The sequence below is a fragment of the Lycium ferocissimum genome, chromosome 4 (genome assembly GCF_029784015.1).
Source record: "Lycium ferocissimum isolate CSIRO_LF1 chromosome 4, AGI_CSIRO_Lferr_CH_V1, whole genome shotgun sequence".
Lineage (NCBI taxonomy): Eukaryota > Viridiplantae > Streptophyta > Magnoliopsida > Solanales > Solanaceae > Lycium > Lycium ferocissimum.
This window is the reverse complement of record NC_081345.1, coordinates 47,807,305-47,826,033: the sequence shown is the minus strand read 5'-3', so window position 1 is coordinate 47,826,033 and position 18,729 is coordinate 47,807,305. Positions and strand designations below refer to the sequence as shown.

The 18,729-nt window shown below is 32.5% G+C and overlaps 1 protein-coding gene across 1 annotated transcript; it reads right to left on the bottom strand.

Moving 5' to 3' along the window:
• Window positions 1-8,888: 8,888 nt before the first annotated feature.
• Window positions 8,889-13,803, bottom strand: LOC132053384 (uncharacterized). The gene is made up of 2 exons (XM_059445390.1): window positions 12,650-13,803; window positions 8,889-9,260 (listed from the first exon to the last, which is right to left on the bottom strand). Exons 1-2 carry the CDS (start codon window positions 12,965-12,967, stop codon window positions 9,087-9,089), a joined length of 492 nt encoding a protein of 163 aa, XP_059301373.1. The 5' UTR covers window positions 12,968-13,803; the 3' UTR covers window positions 8,889-9,086.
• Window positions 13,804-18,729: the final 4,926 nt, after the last annotated feature.

Below are 18,729 nucleotides of genomic sequence, written 5' to 3'. Positions count from 1 at the left end.
TAAATATTCTTTTTTTTTTTTAAATGGAAATAAATTAAATCAACCATATTTCACGCATAACGTGTGATGTTCAATAACAGCTCACTTCTTTCTCTCCCCCTATTACTCCATTCCAAACAGAAATACGCTGAAATATATTGAAATACACATAATCAATGGCAAAAATAATACCTTTGAAATACCTTTGAAATATCTTTTGAAATTAGATAAAACACAGTGAAATACACTAATCAATGGCAAAAATAATTAAATATAAACAGAAATACCCTGAAATATATTGAAATACACATAATCAATGGCAAAAATAATATATTGAAATATACTGAAAATTAGATATATTGTTTGTTAATACACAGAAATACACTGAAATATACTGAAACATTTTATCAAACACTTGGTGGGCATGAAGCTCCACAACTCTCATCAATGGTGTTTCTACACCAACAACCTATTCTCTTGCTCCTAGATGATGCTACAATATCATATTGCTATAATCAATACTATTCTTTATCACTCATAAGATAAACAACACCACGCATGATCGGCAAACATAAGAAGGATTTTCCTTTCTTTACGGCCCATCCATGGAGATTTAGCAGACGAATTGTTATGGCTGAGCTTCGGCCATTGGCTGGAGGTCCTCCACTGTTTTCCTTGTTGCCACTTCCTCCACTAACAACAACAATCATGACAACCACCGTGATAGAGATCGTGGGGAAGCAAAAATGAATTGGATTATGAAAAGGGAGAGAAAAATAGTGAATATTGAAGGTGGAAAGAGAAACGTATGAGAGATGAAAGAGAAATAGGAGTGGAAAAGGGAAGAAATCGTATGAAGTGGGAGAGAGGCCGTAAAATACTCTTGGTTGGAGGAAATAACCGTGTGTATATTGTTGTAGCTATGAAATGTAAATAAAAAAACTCATTTAGCTAATACTAGTTAATTAATTAAATAATTGTTATCATCCATAAATAAGTCTTAGAGGTAGTTATGCTAGGTAAAAATTCCAACATTTTTTGACTATTGGGCTAAAACTTTGTTGGGCTGAAATATATTTTGGACCAAGTATAACAATAAAGACGGATTTTGTATTATTGAACTATTGGCTTCAGCAATAAAAATAGAAGTGATTTTTCATAATAAACTTATTTTTCATATATACATATGTATAAATATAAAAACGGAGATATGCTCCATATTTTCATATATACATATAAAAACCCGTAGGTACTAAATCCATTTTGTTAGGACTAGAATAGTAGTGACTTTACTCGAGAGAAATCCCGAGTGTGCCCTCGTCCGGCAACAAAGTGAGGTGAACACTTACGCGGATTTTTAAAATCAAAACCCCTTTTTATAAGGGGACTTTTTGCTAAGTTTTTCCTTGAAATTATGACATGATATAAAATGACACTTTTTTGCGGAAAACTAAACATTTGTAAACAAATAAGTACATTAATCACACATTGAAGCTCATAGGTCAACCGTATTCTACGGATCTTTAATACTAGGGTGCGTAAAATCTTCCCTAGGGAATCACGTAACCCTTACCTCGAACTTTGGTCCAAAAGATTTTTTACTTATTTTGGAAAAATCTTTAAACCCGGTTTTCCTAGTTTTCCATAATAAATTAGGTGACGACTCTAAAAATACTAAAAATCCAATTAGAGCACCAACAACCTCGTAGTAACTTTTATGCCTTACCCGCGTAAAAGCAAACCGTAACAATTACCTAATCATTTTTTAAGTTGGAATTTTAAGTTATAACACGCACAAACATCAATCACAAAAATAATCCAACGCAAATAAGGTCAGGGGCTTGATATTTCTTTATTTGAATCTGATAGCAAAGACTAATTAATTAGATTTGGAACCGAAATCCAGATGTAGAATTTGTTTTAAACTCTACTTTTAACTATGGTATTTTTTTTATTTACCAAACTAACCAATATAATATGGTAAAATTAAACTTAAACAGTATAAAAGTTATTCAATATTTAAATGATATTTTGGTCAACCAACATTTATATTCATGCTTTTAATATAAATATCTATATATGTTTTATAAAACAGGGGAAAGAAGATTGATGTGGAATATCTCTAATTGGCTAATAAATACAATTATCTCTTTTATCCTCCGTTTGGCCTTTTCTCTATTTTTCTCATTCATATGCTAAGTAAAAACACAAAATATAATCATTCAATTCTCTTAATTATCTCTTAATGATGTTAAACGTGCTTAACTTTTTCCCTCCAAAGATGAATGAAACGTTGCATAACCTGGTGAGAATGGGGAAATGAAAGGGCATTTAAATCTTACCAATAATTGACTATATTTAGAGCACTATTTCATATGCATAAACCCATACTTACCGAGGAATTAATGAAACGATACAATTTTTTTAATTGTAATGAACCCATAAATTAAGAAGTTATGGAGATGAAAATTTGTGAATTTATAAAGATAGGTATAACAATTTGTGAGTAGTAACTTATTGCATCCGCGAAGATCCTCAGACCCAACAATAAAAATTTCATTAGAGAAGGAGAGAACTCAAGCATAGGAAGCACTAAACATGATTATCATATAATTAACAATCGATTTGTGGTATAGTTATCCTCTCGATATGTTTCGACTTGTATAATTATCTTATTTTTCATGTGAGAAAGTTTGTAATATATTATTTGGATTAGTTTTTCTATTAAATAATTATATATATAATGTTTGTTTTCTTATAAACTTGATTTTTACTTTTTTTCCCGTCTGCATGTCTCACAATATCTTTATTTTTGTTTCTTTGGTATTATACATATTTTATATCTTTACAACTAAATTTATATTAAAAGATAATACCACCGCGCGAAGCGCGGCCAAATTAACTAGTATACATATAAAATGGGATGATATCGAATAGTGACAAAGCCAGGAATGTTACTAAAAGGGTATTCAAGATTTTAATATATATATTAAAAAATAATATTTGACTTATATACCTAGTATAATACTTTGACAAATACCGTTCAACTCATCGTGCTTGAGCCTATGTGGCTGGAAGCTAGGGAGTATCATATAAGTTGAAATTGAGACCATTTGGCAGGCATAAAGAGAGTCAAACATTTTCATACGGTTCAATTAATATTTAAACTCTGACCGTATAAGATATATTTACACGATGACATCACTTTATTGGTAATATTACGTAACGGTTTATGATATGTGGAGGACAAAAACTGAATAATGATGCACGTGAGATGCTATTACATGTTAAGTTACATTGTTAACGTAAAATATGTTACTATAATTACTTACAATTACCTTTCAAGTGATCATGTAGTGTAAATTTTCTTTTACATTATTAGTGTGCATTTAATTTTTTTTTTTTTCAGTTGTAGTAGTACAAGTTGCACAACTAGACTAGTATAAAACTATAGACAGGTCATTTTGCATGATTGTGAAAAAGAATTTGAATTCGTGTCTATGAAGAGATTATTGAGATTGTAATCCCTATAGAGATCTGCAGAAGAAAGGCAAATTAGTACTGGGAGGTGCATCTTCTGTTCCCACATTTGGGGATCAATTTTTGGCAGTGAGCACAATATTCAGTACTCCCCCGTTTTATAACAAGTGGTGTTTTTAGTTGAGAGTTGCTAAATTACCACACCAATTTGACCCAAATTTGGCCACACTTATGTAAAAATCACCATAACCTCTATTGTACAATTTTAAATTAAGATAAACTTTGAGAAGAAAAGGTAGAAATGACATTAAGTAAGCATAAATTATTAAATTTGACCTGAATAGTCATATAAATTTATCCCATTTGGGCCATTGTGGCCAAAATAGTGTAGCAAAAAGACCTTATTGTTTTTAGTTTATGCTCATAGAAATTGCTCACTCCTACAAATTAGGAGTGTTTTTTACTAACTTACCCCTAATCAAGTTTTACCTCTTTTTAAGTTACTTCTTTCCTAGAAAAGATACTTAATAATTCTTGATTATGTATATAAGGGTAATTTTGGAAGAATAAGATCAATTTCTTCTTGAAATCCTAAAGCAGCATTTATTTTGAAGCAGAATGAAAAATCTAAAACACCACTTATTATGAAACGGAGGGAGTACTTGAGCAAAAAAAAATCTGTTAAATTCTCATGCATATCAATGGAGACCCAAGAGACAAAAGCCAGATAAGTTAAATTCTCATGCATATCAATGGAGACCCAAGAGACAAAAGCCAGATAAGTAAATACTTACTCGTACAGGGTATCTACACCAAATACTTACTCGTACAGGGTATCTTCACCAAATCAATAAAATTAACCATAATTAATTGACTTAATAAAATAAAAATATACATTAATTAATTATATAGCTAAGTGATAATAATTTTATATGCAAACACATATCATATTGATTTGATATAAATATTGTCTGGCAAATTTTTACCATATGCATATGGATTGTACTTAAATAATGCTAATATTCAAGTATTATGCAAGTTTGTTGAGAAGAAAGAAGTAAAAATTCCTCTTGAGTCTCAATTATTGAGGAGGGACCTCATTTTCTATTTTCTACAGTATTTTTTAGTTCTAAAAGAATGATTAAGATGGGTTGAAGTCTATATTAGAATTATTACAAGATTGGATCAAAATTTGAAGTGAACCAACCTTGAAATATTGAAGTGAGTTAAAAATTCAGACCTGATTTTGGGCGCAAGGGGTCATCTAAATCACCTTTGTTGAAAAATGACATGGTATGTATAAGGTCGAAATTATTTTTATTTATATAAAATAGATGCTTAATCCCTTGACTTCTTCGTATCTACTTTTTTATATTGTGAATCGCCTTAGTGAAATCCAGGCTCGCCACTGTGTTAAGAAGGGCTGGAGTTGGAACCATGGAGTAGTAAAGAAAGCCAGTAGTCAAATCACATTACACTATATGTAAATATAATGACAAGTTCCTCAAGGGAAATAAAAGCCCTTAAGTTTTCATCTATGAGTGTACATTTCCTACAAATATCTACTTTCACATGGAGGTTTTGTGATAGACTGATAGTAATAACCACAAATTTCAGTTTCATGTCTGTATTATTGTCAACTGGAGCTATGGCTAGTAGAAGTCGAGGCTGGACTTGAAGAAGACTCGTCGGGTTGATGAAGCTGTTGAGAAGTACATTCCGGAAGAGAAGGTGCAGGTAGAGGATGTGCAATGAAGGTAGGAACTTCTTCTCCCGGCGTCAATACTGACACTCCGTTCGCGTAAAAAGTCATCTGTAAGTATCAACAGAAGAAAGTTATTCAGCCAGCTCCACATAGGTGAGAACTAAGAACCATAAAAAAAATGAACATATATACACTTACTGTCAGTATAAAGAATTTTTATATGAGCTGTGTGATTTAACTTGTAGACTTCCAGTAGGTTACTAATCCCACTTATTATGGACAATCGGTCACCTATAGATAGATAGTGAGCACGCACCAAATTTTGATATGATAAACCAAGAAACTAACCTAAATAACTTAAGATAGCAACATAGCAAGAACATTTCATTTCTTTTAGGGTCTAGGATTTAGTCGCGATGAGCCAGATGTGGGATGCTTATACCGGTTTTACATACGTTTTGTGGATTTAAACGTCGTTAGATACAAATTAATTTATCTCTGCTAATTGGTCATAAGAGAAAACTATCCAACGCAGGCAATCAAACTGTACAGGAAACCAACAGCTAAGTAGTTAGATGAGCAATTCACAACGGAAAATCAAACATATTGAACTTCAAAACCCTCAACGAATGAACAGGACATGACTCAAGCATGATGGAGTTCAGTTACTCCGAGCATATGTTTTTTTCTGAATCATAACATTGGTAAGCTGAAGACAACGCGAGGCAGGTAGCTACAGAGCTGCAAATAAGGAAGAGATTTATGCAATTTAATTGACCATTTGTTTAGTTTTCTTATGGTGAAAATTTTGACACTAAAACAGAGTTCTACTTTAAAAAAGAAAGTAGGTTTTTGATAAAGTAATTCTCCCCACCATTAAGCATTGGTATAAACATGATTCTAGCAATCAATTAAAACATCTAAAGCAAAGGATTTAGCTTTAGGAATAATTTTGTGAAGAATACTAGACAAGTGTTGCTTAACTGAACAGGAACAGTGAACAGGTATATGTCATAATGTAACCCCACTATAGAAACTTCAGATACTCCCACTCACACACTTTCAAGATTGTGAATTTTTTAAATCCAATTCATTGATCTTCTCCAAAATAAAAGTAACATTTCAAGACAATGTTCAATCCCAACATTAGCTCACATATTGAAAGCCAGAGGCGGATCCAAGATTTGAAGTTTATGGATTTCTAAAGGCAAAGCCAGAATTTGAGTTTTATGGGTTCTAGAGTCTAATCTTTTCAAGTTATTGGGTGCTAAATTAATAATATGTCCATATTCAATAGATTTGTAAGACAAATACAAAGTCAATCAAAATTCTTGGGTTCGCCCGACAGTGGTGACATTCTAGCTCATTCTTCGATTCTACGGCGACCTCAAGTTAATACTACAATAATAAATGGATTCACGAGTTAAATATTTATTGATATTTAATAGATTTCTTAATATATATATATATATATATATATATATATATATATATATATATATATATATATATATATATATATATATATATATATATATATATATATATATATATATATATATGGGGAAAAGCTAATGGGTTCATGTGAACCGATGGTAAGCTGGACTTGTAGATCCGCCCTTGTGAACAAGAACGAAAAAGGGTCATATGTCAACATGGTCTCCAAAGTCAAAATATGGTGGGATATCATTGGAAGCTATAGTTTCACCAACTTAGGGTTTCACTGACTCACCGACATGGCCGGACAAACTGGTCCGGTCACATCCGGTCTCAATATTTTACGATCATTATGATTGATCAACTGACTTGTTTGTTCTTTAATTTCACAGCAAAACAAAGAGAAGGAAATTGGGTTGGGATGTTTATATTTGGTTTAATTAATTTAGTGGGTCGGGGCGGGTCAGCGAAGGAATTGGATAATTTCAATTGAAATCGGGTCTTTTAAATCGATTTGGGATTTTCCATTGGATAGTCAAGCTATCAACAATCTCTATTTACAGTAGCGTTATAGTTATTTCATTTTTAGCGTTACAGATAAATTTAGTTTGGTTGCAAATTCTACTTGATTGTTGAGAGAATCTTCTTGTTTCCTTAGTAATATTCTTGTGCACGTGTATGGCAAAGAGAAGCACCTGAATGGTAGTTCCCCCGCCTCATTTTATATGACACGCTTTTCTTTTTATTTTGTTAAAGAAGAAATAACTTTCTCTTTTTGGAAACTATTCAATCTTAGCATTTTACCCTCAATGACATGACTTATTGAAACTGATCACTTGATGGATGCATGACATGTTTGATTATACAAAACTTTCAATTAACTATGATTAATTAATGTATATATTCACTTCATTAAATCACTTAATCATAGTAAATATAATTGATTTTGTGTTAAACACCCGATGCGGATAAGTATTTGCCGTCATTTTGCGTGATTGTGGAAAGGAATGTGAATTCGTGTCTATGTAGAGATTATTGAGATTGTAGTCCCTATAGAGATCTGCGGAAAAAAGGCAAAGTAGTATCGGGAGGTGCACCTTCTGTTCCCACATTTGGGGATCAATTTTTGGGGTGAGCTCAATATTCAATACTTGAGAAAAAAACTTCTTTTACTGTTAAGTTCTCCTGCATATCATGGAGACCTAATAAACAAATGCCAGATCGGTAAATACTTACTCGTACAGGATGTCTACATCAAATCAATAAAATTTATCATGATTAAATTTTTTAATAAAATAAAAAAATACGTTAATGAATTATAGCTAAGTGATAATAATTTTATATGCAAACACATATCATACACTAATTGATTGGTATAAATATTGTGTGATAAACTTTTACCATATGCGTATGGGTTGAACTAAAATAATGCTAGTAGTCAAGTAACGTTCATGTATCAGTCCTTTTATGCAAGTTTTGTTGAGAAGAAAGAAGTAAAAAGACCTCTTAAGTAAAATTAAAGAGGAGGGACCTCATTTTCTTTTTCTATTTTTTATTCTAAAAGATTGATTAAGAGCTGATTAAGATGGGTTGAAGTCTATATTAGAATTATTACAAGATTGGATCAAAATTTGAAGTTCACCATTGGTGAACCAACCTTGAAGTTTGAAGTGGGTTAAAAAATCCGGACCTGATTTTTGTATGGGCTGAGCTAGGGTCGCAAGGGATCGTCTGAATCACCTTTGTTGAAAAATTACACGGTATGTATAAGGTCAATATTATTTGAAAAAAGGCTCAAATAGGTCATCGAACTATCAGAAAAGACTCATTCATGCCACTCGTTAATAGTTGGGCTCAAAAATGCCACCGTCGTTACTATTTTGGGTCATATATGCCATTACTCACTAATAGAACTCTACCACTATCATATTTTGCCACGTGGCATTATCTAAACCCTTCATTTTACGGGTGGCATAAATGAGTCATTTCGTACTTCAGTGGCATATTTGAGTCTTTCTTCAATTCCTATATAAATCTCCACCTTTTCTAATTTTATGTAACAAGCTTACAAGGACAAGTTTATCCCTTATACTAATAAAATTATTATTTTACATGGAAAAACTATATACTCTCTTATTTAGTTATATTATGAATCTAATTTTATTCTACATCATTCACACTTTTCTATATAAAATAGATGCTTACTCCCTTGACTTCTTCGTGTTTATTATATTGTGAATCCCTTTAGTGAAATCCTTGCTCGCCACTATGTAAAGAAGGGCTGGAGTTGGAACTTACCATGGAGTAGTAAAAAAAAGCCAGTAGTCAAAATCACATTACACTATTTGTAAATACAATGACAAGTTCCTCAAGGGAAATAAAAGCCCTTAAGTTTTCATCTATGAGTGGTACAAGTATCTACTTTCACATGGAGGTTTTGTGATAGTGATAGCCGTAAGTTTTCAGTTTCATATCTGTATTGTTGTCAACTGGAGCTACGGCTAGTAGAAGTCGAGGCTGGACTCGAAGATGCGTCATGTTGATGAATGGGTTGAGAAGTACATTCTGGAGGAGAAGGCGCGGGTACCGGATGTGCGATGAACGTAGGAACTTCTTCTCCAGGCATCAGTACTGACACTCCATTCGCGTAAAAAGTCATCTGTAAGTACTAACAGAAGAAAATTATAAGGCAGCTCCATATAGGTGAGAATCATCAAAAATGAATTTAACTTGTATACACTGTCAGTATAAAGAAGTTTTATATTAGCCATGTGATTTAACATGTTGTAGACTTGTTGTAGTTAATAATCCCAGTACTTATTACGGACAGTCAACCGAGCAGGCACCAAATTATAGTATGATAAACAGTTTAGCATTAGCAACGGCATGAACTTTGCGTCATGTCTAGCAAATGATCTCGACGAACATAACAATTCCTGTGATAAGTCTTTATAGTCGCCTACTTAGGAGTATAATGGATATTTTTCACCATTAGACTCAAAACCTAAATATAACTTAAGATAGCAGCATAGCAAGAAAATTTCGTTATTTAGGGGTCAAAAATTTAATCGCGATGAGCCAAATGTGTTGATATACTTATACCGCTTTTGTATACATTTCATGGATTTTGAAAGTTGTTAGATCTATGCAAGCAAGACCAGTAAGCTAAAAAATCTAGAGATAGGCACACATGCAAGCAACAAAAGGGGAACCCCGTCAAGACTAAGGCAATAATTGAAATTAGATATAAATGCATTTACAGAGCAGCAAATAAGGAAGAGATTTAGGCAACTTCATTGCTTCATTGAACTTTTGTTTAGATTTCTTATGGTGAAAATTGTGACACTAAAACAGGGTTCTACTTTAAAAAAGAAAGGAGGTTTTTGGTAAAGTAATTCTCTCCACCATTAAGCATTGGATATAAGCATGATTCTAGCAATCAATTAAAACATCTAAAGCAAAGAATTTAGCTTTAGGAATAATTTTTTGAAGAATAATAACAAGTGTTGCTTAACTGAAAAGGAACAGTTAACAAGTATATGTCATAATGTAACTCCACTATAGAAACTTCAGATACTCCCACTCATACTCTTTCAAGATTGTGAAATTTTTAAATCCAATTCATTGATCTTCTCCAAAATAAATGTAACATTTCAAGACAATCTTCAATCCCAGCATTAGCTCATATATTGAAAGGCAGAGGCAGATCTAAGATTTGAAGTTTATGGATTTCTAAAGGCAAAGCCAGAATTTGAGTTTGATGGGTTCTGGAGTCTAATCTTTTTAAGTTATTGGGTTCTAAATTAATAATATGTCCATATTCAATAGATTTGTAAGACAAATACAAAGTCGAACAAAATTTACTAGAGTTTAGCCGACCAAATACATTTGACATTCTAGCTCTGATTCCGATTCTACGGGACCTCAAGTTAATACTACAAAAATAAATGGATTCACAGTTAAATATTTATAAATATTTAATAGATTTCTTAATATATATATAAGGTCTGGGGAAAAGCTAATGGGTTCATGTGAACCAGTACCAGGACTTGTAGATCCGCCCTTGTGAACAGGAACGAAAAAGGGTCATACGTCAACATGGTCTCCAAAGTCAAAATATGGTGGGATGTCATTGGAAGCTATAGTTTCTTTTTTGGCAAGATGCTGAGAGAAGAATACAATAAATTGGGTTCTGAATAACTCTTTGTAGAAAATAGCATATCTTGGGCTTTAATGTCTTGCAATATGCATAAAAACTGGGACACACAACATGGGTTTCAATCAGAAAAGTCTTTTTCCAAAAAGTCTTTATACTTAGTAGTGTACCATGCAGAAACAGAATGGGGCCATCATATCAACCTCTTGTCTAATGAATCTTTTGGCTTTAGATAAAGAATCACATGAATACATAGGAATGAGATGTTTCAATAAATTAAGTCCATTAGAAATTATATTTCAAATTAAGAATGGCAACGGGGCGGGACGGGTTAAAGTTTATGCTGGGCGAGCGGGTCTTGTTGATTGAGAATTGTATATGTAGCTATTGTTGTTTTAGCGGTTGTCTGTTCTACTTTAAGGAGAAAGATAGAGAATAAGCACCTTGAACCAACAAGCTATTACTTACACAGAAAACATTGAATGAAAAAATATCTTTAATCCGAATAATGTAATAACTTTTTCTTTTTGTCTGAGCATTAAAGTTAGATTAATTGAATCAACAATCAAGAGTAAATTTTTCAAAGACATGATCATCATTCATCAGGAATGATTCATATTAACTAAGGTCTACAAAATGATAATTATGAAGAGAATCCCAGTCAAATAATCCAGCTATAAGCTATTATAATAGCCATAATTATGTGAGAAACAATAATGACATTAAGGAAAAAAGCAATACATTATGGAAAAAAGCAATTAATTGTCACCAAAAAGTCAGTTAGCCTACTCATTGTGGTCCTTAAACATAGTACTTTTCCGTCCCAATTTATGTAATGGTGTTTGACTCGGCATGAAATTTGACAATGAGATGAAAACTTTTGAAATTTGTGGTCTGAAACAAGCCGTAGACATTTGTATAGATATAATCATTTCATTAAGGGTAAAATATAGAATGTTTAAAGTTAAATTATTACTAAATACCGAAAGGTGTCATTCTTTTGGCATGACTAAAAAAAAAGAGTGTCACATAAATTGGATAGAAGGAGTGATAGATATTTCCATTTTCTTAGGAAATAATTTAAGTCTAATTTTCCATGTCCAAAACTATTAGAAAAGACACGGTAAGTGATGATCACAGAGCAGTACTCCTCCTACTAAGCAAAGTACAAGCACTGAAGCAACCATTAAAAACCATTATTTGGATCTCATCCTTAACTTACTGTACTTATTACACCCGGACACAAATTGCTCTATAATTATCAATTTCAAGGGTGTCAAAGAGATTTTACGGAAAAAGAAAAAAAAATTCTTTGTTCTCTTTTCTGTTTTATATGAATTTTTTCTTTTTAGTCCGTTAAAAAAAAGATAAGGGTCGAAAACACACCTGAAGTATCACTTTTGCGAATTTCCTACCTGAACTGTCCCCAACTATTTATCAAAATACACCTTGACTAGTATATGATGGTGTGTTGTGCACAATCTCTTTTTTTTTTTGTTTAAAAATGGTGCTAAATGACACTCCACGCGGATAATTAAAAGAATTAATTAAAAATTTAAAAATAAATAAATTAAGAGATAATGGTAAAAAAAAAAAAAAAGGAACACACCTGAAGTCTCATTTTTTTGCGAGTTTCCTACTTTACCTATCAGGTGTTAGTGGTTGGTACCTGAACTATCACTAATTATTTATCAAAACAACACATCGAAATTAATGAGTCAGCAGCTCTGTGGACGAAATTTTATGAGAATTAAGTTGTCACACGCTTTTTGATTGATTCTTGATCTCACAACTCTCGTTGATAAATGAAACGTATCACATAACACATTCTATACATTCATCTTGAATAAGATATTGCTTTATGCAATTTTGGGGAGAAAGAAAAAAGTTACCTCAGGAGATGGATAATCATCAAGCTTCATCTGAACCCTCATTTGAGTAACAAGATCACTACTATTCCTGCCACCACCACCACCGGAGCTGGAAGGTCTTCGCCGGAGAAACCTCTCGAAAATCGCCATAACTAAGAACATCGAAATAAGAATTGCAGTCGCAACAAAACCAAATGACACAGCATTTACTGAATTATCAAAGTTCCTCCAATGATCTTCTCCTTCTAAATCACCACCATTTGCTACAGGAGCTACACTTGGTGGTTGCACAATCCTCCAAAAATAAACACCACCACCATTAACACTATGTCTTCCCATTGAGTAAAAATAGAGTACCCTCTTTCTGTCTCATTAGCGATTAACTGACAAGAGGGAGTTGCTCAGGTGGTAAGTGCTCTCCGCCTTCAATTCTAAAGTTATGGATTCGAGTCACCAAAAAAGGTAGGAAGAGATAAAATTTAAAAAATTCACCAATTAACCAACAACAAAGAAATTAAACAACCCAACAACGTAAAACTGCCAGGATTTTTGACCAGCTTATTGCATTGAACAAAGGGTTTGAAGCTACAGTTCAAGAAACAGAAAGAAAAAATAAACCACTTTTTCTTTCCACCAACAAGACTCTACCCTTTACTTACAAGCAACAACATACGCAGTGTAATCTCACAAGTCTGATCTGGGAGGGTAGGATGTACGCAGACTTTACTGTTTTCTTTGTGGGGTAGCAATGTTGTTTCTGGTAGACCCTCGGTTCAAAAGAAAAGAAATCGAGACATGCTTGCAAGAAAAAAATATGACAACAGATACAAAGTAACTAAAATGAGATACCAAGACAGGCTAGAAAGAGAAAAGACTCTATCCTTTACTTGGACGTTGATGCAAATGGAGAGGGAAAGAGAGTGGTCGTGATGAATGATGATGGATTCGAGGTGGGTAACTTTTAAAGATTTACGCCAATACTAAAAGAAAAGTTAGTTTAATTTAGCAAAGCTTTCTTGGGTTCTTGTTTGAGTGGACAAACAGAGTGAGGGAGAAGAAAAAGCGTTGAGCTTTGGGATAGGCAAATGGAGAAAGGGGAAGAACTAGTAAGATAATCAAGGTATACTATATAGTTTGCTTAGGAGTAATGCTCTTTTATTGGAAGGTAACTATGGTTAGTGGGGGAAAATAAAAGTTTTATTTAATTGTTTATACAGTGTGTTGCAAATAAATAAGGAAGAAGCCATGTGACAAAAATGAAAAAAAATTACTAGTAAAATTGATACTTTTTACATATGAGTTCAGTCAATCCTCTTTATAACAGCATCATTTATTCTGATATATTGTAGCTTGCAATAGCGAGATGTTATTATGGAGAACATATACTGTAATATAACATAATATAAAAAATTAGATTAAAAAAAAAACTTGATTGTTATAGTGAAATATTGTTATAGAGGATGATTGTTATAAAGAAGTTTGACGGTAGTTAATTACACTGTTGTCACATACAGGGGCGGATCTATGTAGGAGCGTGGGAGTGTCACGCCACCTGGACTCCTCAGTTGAAACTCTATGTATATATGTGTATATACAAATTATCGTATAAAGGTTAATCATGCCACCCGAAGTACAAAGGAAGTCGATGGTGCCAGTGGTAGGACGCCGTGTATCCCGCCCCAGGGACGCGGGTTCGAACCCGGCTCCTACGCTTTTAAAAAAAATTCCAGCATAACTAATAGCGGCATGGAGTTTAAGTGTTTAACCGTATACCCCCAATGAGAATGTGAGATGTTTAGGATGATCCTACGTGGAGTTTGACCTTGTTTTTTAATCAATTTTTGCTGGCTTTCTTTTTCGTCCTTCTTTTTTTCTCATAGGAACTTGGTAATATCACTTTACTTTACTTTACTACTATATAGATGCATGGGTTTTACTCATGCTTCGTCGTCAATCATCACTCTTAAAAATAAAAAAAAAGGTGGGCCTCATACTAAAAGCACCAAATAATATTAAAAAAAAAAGTTGGGCCCCATACTAAAAACACCATGAAATATTTTTTTTTTAAAAAGTGGACCCCGCCATCTCCAAACTCATGTAAAAAAAAAAAAAAAAAGTGAACTCCATATTAAAAAAATTAAATAATATTCATGTAATTCCCAAAGTATCCCCATTAAGTCAATAATGGTGGATTCATTGCCACATGCATATCAACCCATTAGTGGAAGCAAATGAAATTATTGTACAGCAAAAAACATGGACCACATATTATTGCTTTTCTTCAAAAGGTTAAATAGCCAAACCATACAATTTCCTTTCTTTTCTTATATTAGCCTGAGATCTAATCTAGATATTTAACTGTTGTATTTGCTATTCCGCCATGTCATTTATTTATTATGTTTATTTATTTATATTTTAAAATAAGGTAGAATTTAATTACTTTTTCATTTTTTTCCTTACTCTAATAAATGTGAAAAGAGATTAATGTCGTAAAAGAAAAAATAATATTAAATGGAGATCAAATAATTAATAAGGTAAATTAGTCAAATTATAATTCTAATTGACGTTTTCTTAAAAAACCGTGCAAAGGACAACATGACAAGTAAAATGAGCTAAACCAAGAATATTTATCAAAAATTTAAAAATAGTAGTTCTTCGTTTAAATAGAAAATTAAATTTCTACTTTGTTTCATTTTAAACATGTAAAATTAATTTAATAATTTGAATTAGAATTATTTAAATCAAAACTTGATAAAAAAAATAATAAGTATTGTTTAGGTCCAATCTACATTCATTAACAATAGAATATTTTACACCTTTAAATTAATTGAATTAAAATTCAAAGTATCAACTGATGCTTAAATATTGCTATTGTTTTATCTTAAAGAGAAATCAAATTTCTACTTTGTTTCGTTTTAAACATGTAAAATTAATTTATTAATTAGAATTAGAATTATCCAAATCAAAATTTGATAAAAAAAAATAATAAGTATTGTTTAGGTCCAATCTACATATATTAACAATAGAATATTTTACACCTTTAAATTAATCGAATTAAAATTCAAAGTATCAACTTATGCTTAAATATTGCTATTGTTTTGTCTCAAAGAAAGGAAAATAGTTTCCTTTTAAACAAGTCTTCTCTTTTAAAAAGTATTAATAAATTTTTGCAAACTTTATATTTGTAGCAAATACTAATATAATAAAGTTTTGGATACGGAGCACAAATTACAATGTTATATTTGTCATACCCCATTTTAACCCGGGTTAAATTAAAGTATGACATTTTGGTGATCCCTATTTGTTTATTTGTTTTAAGGAGTCGCCACCTAATTGATTTTAAGGTGAATTAGGGCACCTAATTATTAACTTAAGGTAAAACTAACCTCCGTTAATAGTCTGCTTAACCAGTGTGATTCTAGGTAAGGGTTCTATATTATCCTAAAGGAAAGGGGTTAGGCATCCTTTAGGATCCGTTAACTTACGGTTATCCGGCCAAACTTAGGTTAATTAATTAAAGTTAGAAATGACTTACAAATATTGCTAAAGTTTGAAGAAAAAAATGTAATAAGGTTGTTAAAAAATAGGATTTACAAAAATAATAAGTTGCATGAAAGATGTCTTTAAATACTATTTAAAGTAAGATTTATAAATACTGTTAAGATTTTAAAAGAGAATATATAATAATGCTATAAAAATGAGATTTGTGAAATATAATAATTTGTATATAAGCAGGCGAAAAATGCCGGTTTGTGCAATATTTAAAACAACTCGAATGATGAGATATTAATTGATTTTGCGATTTGAGAATATATCAAAATAGCTAATGTGAGTTTTCTTTATCTCTTTTATCATTCCTTATTAAATATACTTAGCTAAAAATATGTGTGATTAATTCAATCTTGAAGAGTTATTTATAAAATATACTAGAGTTTATATTTGCATATTAGTGACGTTTGAAATTTTAAAGTAGTAAGGATAAGTCATGATTCCCTTAGCTCAAATATGAAGTCATGCTCTTTTGAAAATCAATTAATCTAATGAAGATAAATACTATAAGTATTATAAATAATTTTAACGTAAAATGAAAGAGAGTGAAGCTTATGGCATTAATTATCAGTTTAACTACCCACTACTAAACTAAACCCCATTAGTTTGCTAAGGTTAAATCTAAATTAAGAAAATAAAAGCAAGATAAGGGGTTAGTGGCATAATACAAGTTAAATGCACAAAATAAAATAAAAGGGGTAATAAGTATCGAATGGGCGGCCCCGCTTGGAGGCCATTGGACCTATTTGCTCGTTGGATTGGGCGTCGTCTTTATTTGTCTATTGGGCCTTGGTCCAGCAATAGGAAATTAAATGAATTGGTCCATTTTGACCGGTCACTGTAGATCTGCTGCCGCTATTGGGCTTAGCCCAGAAATTCCTTTTATTTTGTTGTGGATGGGTTGACACGGGGAGAGATTGCGTTGGGCTTTAGCCCATCGTTGAATGCGGAAGAAGACGAGTCCCTCGGACTCGTATGCAATGGTCATGCAAACAATGAGAGGAAAGGGATTAGTATATAAACAATAAGTGAGGCCAAACATATAAAAATGCAAACTTAAAACAGACTAGTGGATTATGTATATAAGGTGTATGTTTAAGTATACTTCATGTATACACATATATATACGACTCCATAAGACATATCTGTTCACGCAGTAACATATAAGACTCACGCGGTAACGTACAGGACTCAGCATAGATATAACCCAGGCAAGGCATACTTGTAATTTTTTGATACACACAAGACCAAGTAAAAAAAATGTTGCGTCATACAACATAGCAGGACTTAAACTGACTATATTTACAGTGTTCAAACACACACTGGATTCAGCCAAGGTATACTTACAACATTCGGAGTTCACGCGAACCTTAACCAAACATGTTGGCATATTTATACAGGTATTGGTCCAAATAAAGCACACTGGCAGCATACATAAAAAGGGGTACTAATATGAAGCAGGCTATAGTTGCTCATATATGGGTATGCACATAATCAGGACCTGCTAAAAACCTATTTCACTCCTACGGAGATACACAACATATAGATTAGGCAGGTTGGCTACATACAACACATACCAAATCTAAGCATGGCATATTATAAAATACCTACCGAATCTAGGAAAGACATTTTAGTATCTTTGTCCAACTCCATTTCCATATTAACAAGGCGATATCTTTGGTATTTTATAGCCATATATCATCACTGCCAGTGGCTTACAATACCAAAAAAAAACTACAGCAGAATATCATCACATCTCAGTTCGTATTTTAGTCATTTCCAGAAGAGTCATTTCAGCATTTGCTAAAGCCTAGACAGCATTTAATCCCACAAACCCGACTGACTTGTACCCCTTAAAAGGGGAATGATCATGTTTTAGAGGAATGCTTGCATACAGAGAATCCTATGGGAGAATAGCTGCTTTCAAAAATAAGGTGATCGTTATGTCTTCAAATCTCCAACTCGAGTTAAAGGAGGTTTCAACAGATTTAGATTTTTACAACACCACACTCAACCTATTTAGAGTCACTGCCCTATTCGAGCTAACTAGGAACCATATCTAACAGCAATACAAAATGAATGATATGCCCAGATGACAAAGGGAACAGGGAGACTGGACTTAAAACAGCAAGACTTAGGAAACAGCAGTGTCTTGACCAGGCTATTATTCCACTCTACTGCCTAAAACTTTACACCGAGCAGTTTCAAATTAACAAGAAAGAAGACTGAATTAATACCCATACCTGCTGGATTGGACCAGTTGACTCAACACAGATTCACATAAAATAGTAACACTTAAACAAGGCATAGACATATTTCACGAACACAGAGATGGACTACCAAATGAAAATACAGAGACCTACCCAAGCACCCACTTAGATTTCATGACAAACTTTGCCAAAATACAAAGTCAGCATAATATAGTTAAGACAAACAATTGCATGGAAAACATACTCCGAGAAAGTAGTCAACAGAAGGGAATCAAAACTAAGCGAAGACATTTAATTTGGTGTGGCATGATGTATCATAGTAAATCTCAGGTGAACAAACTA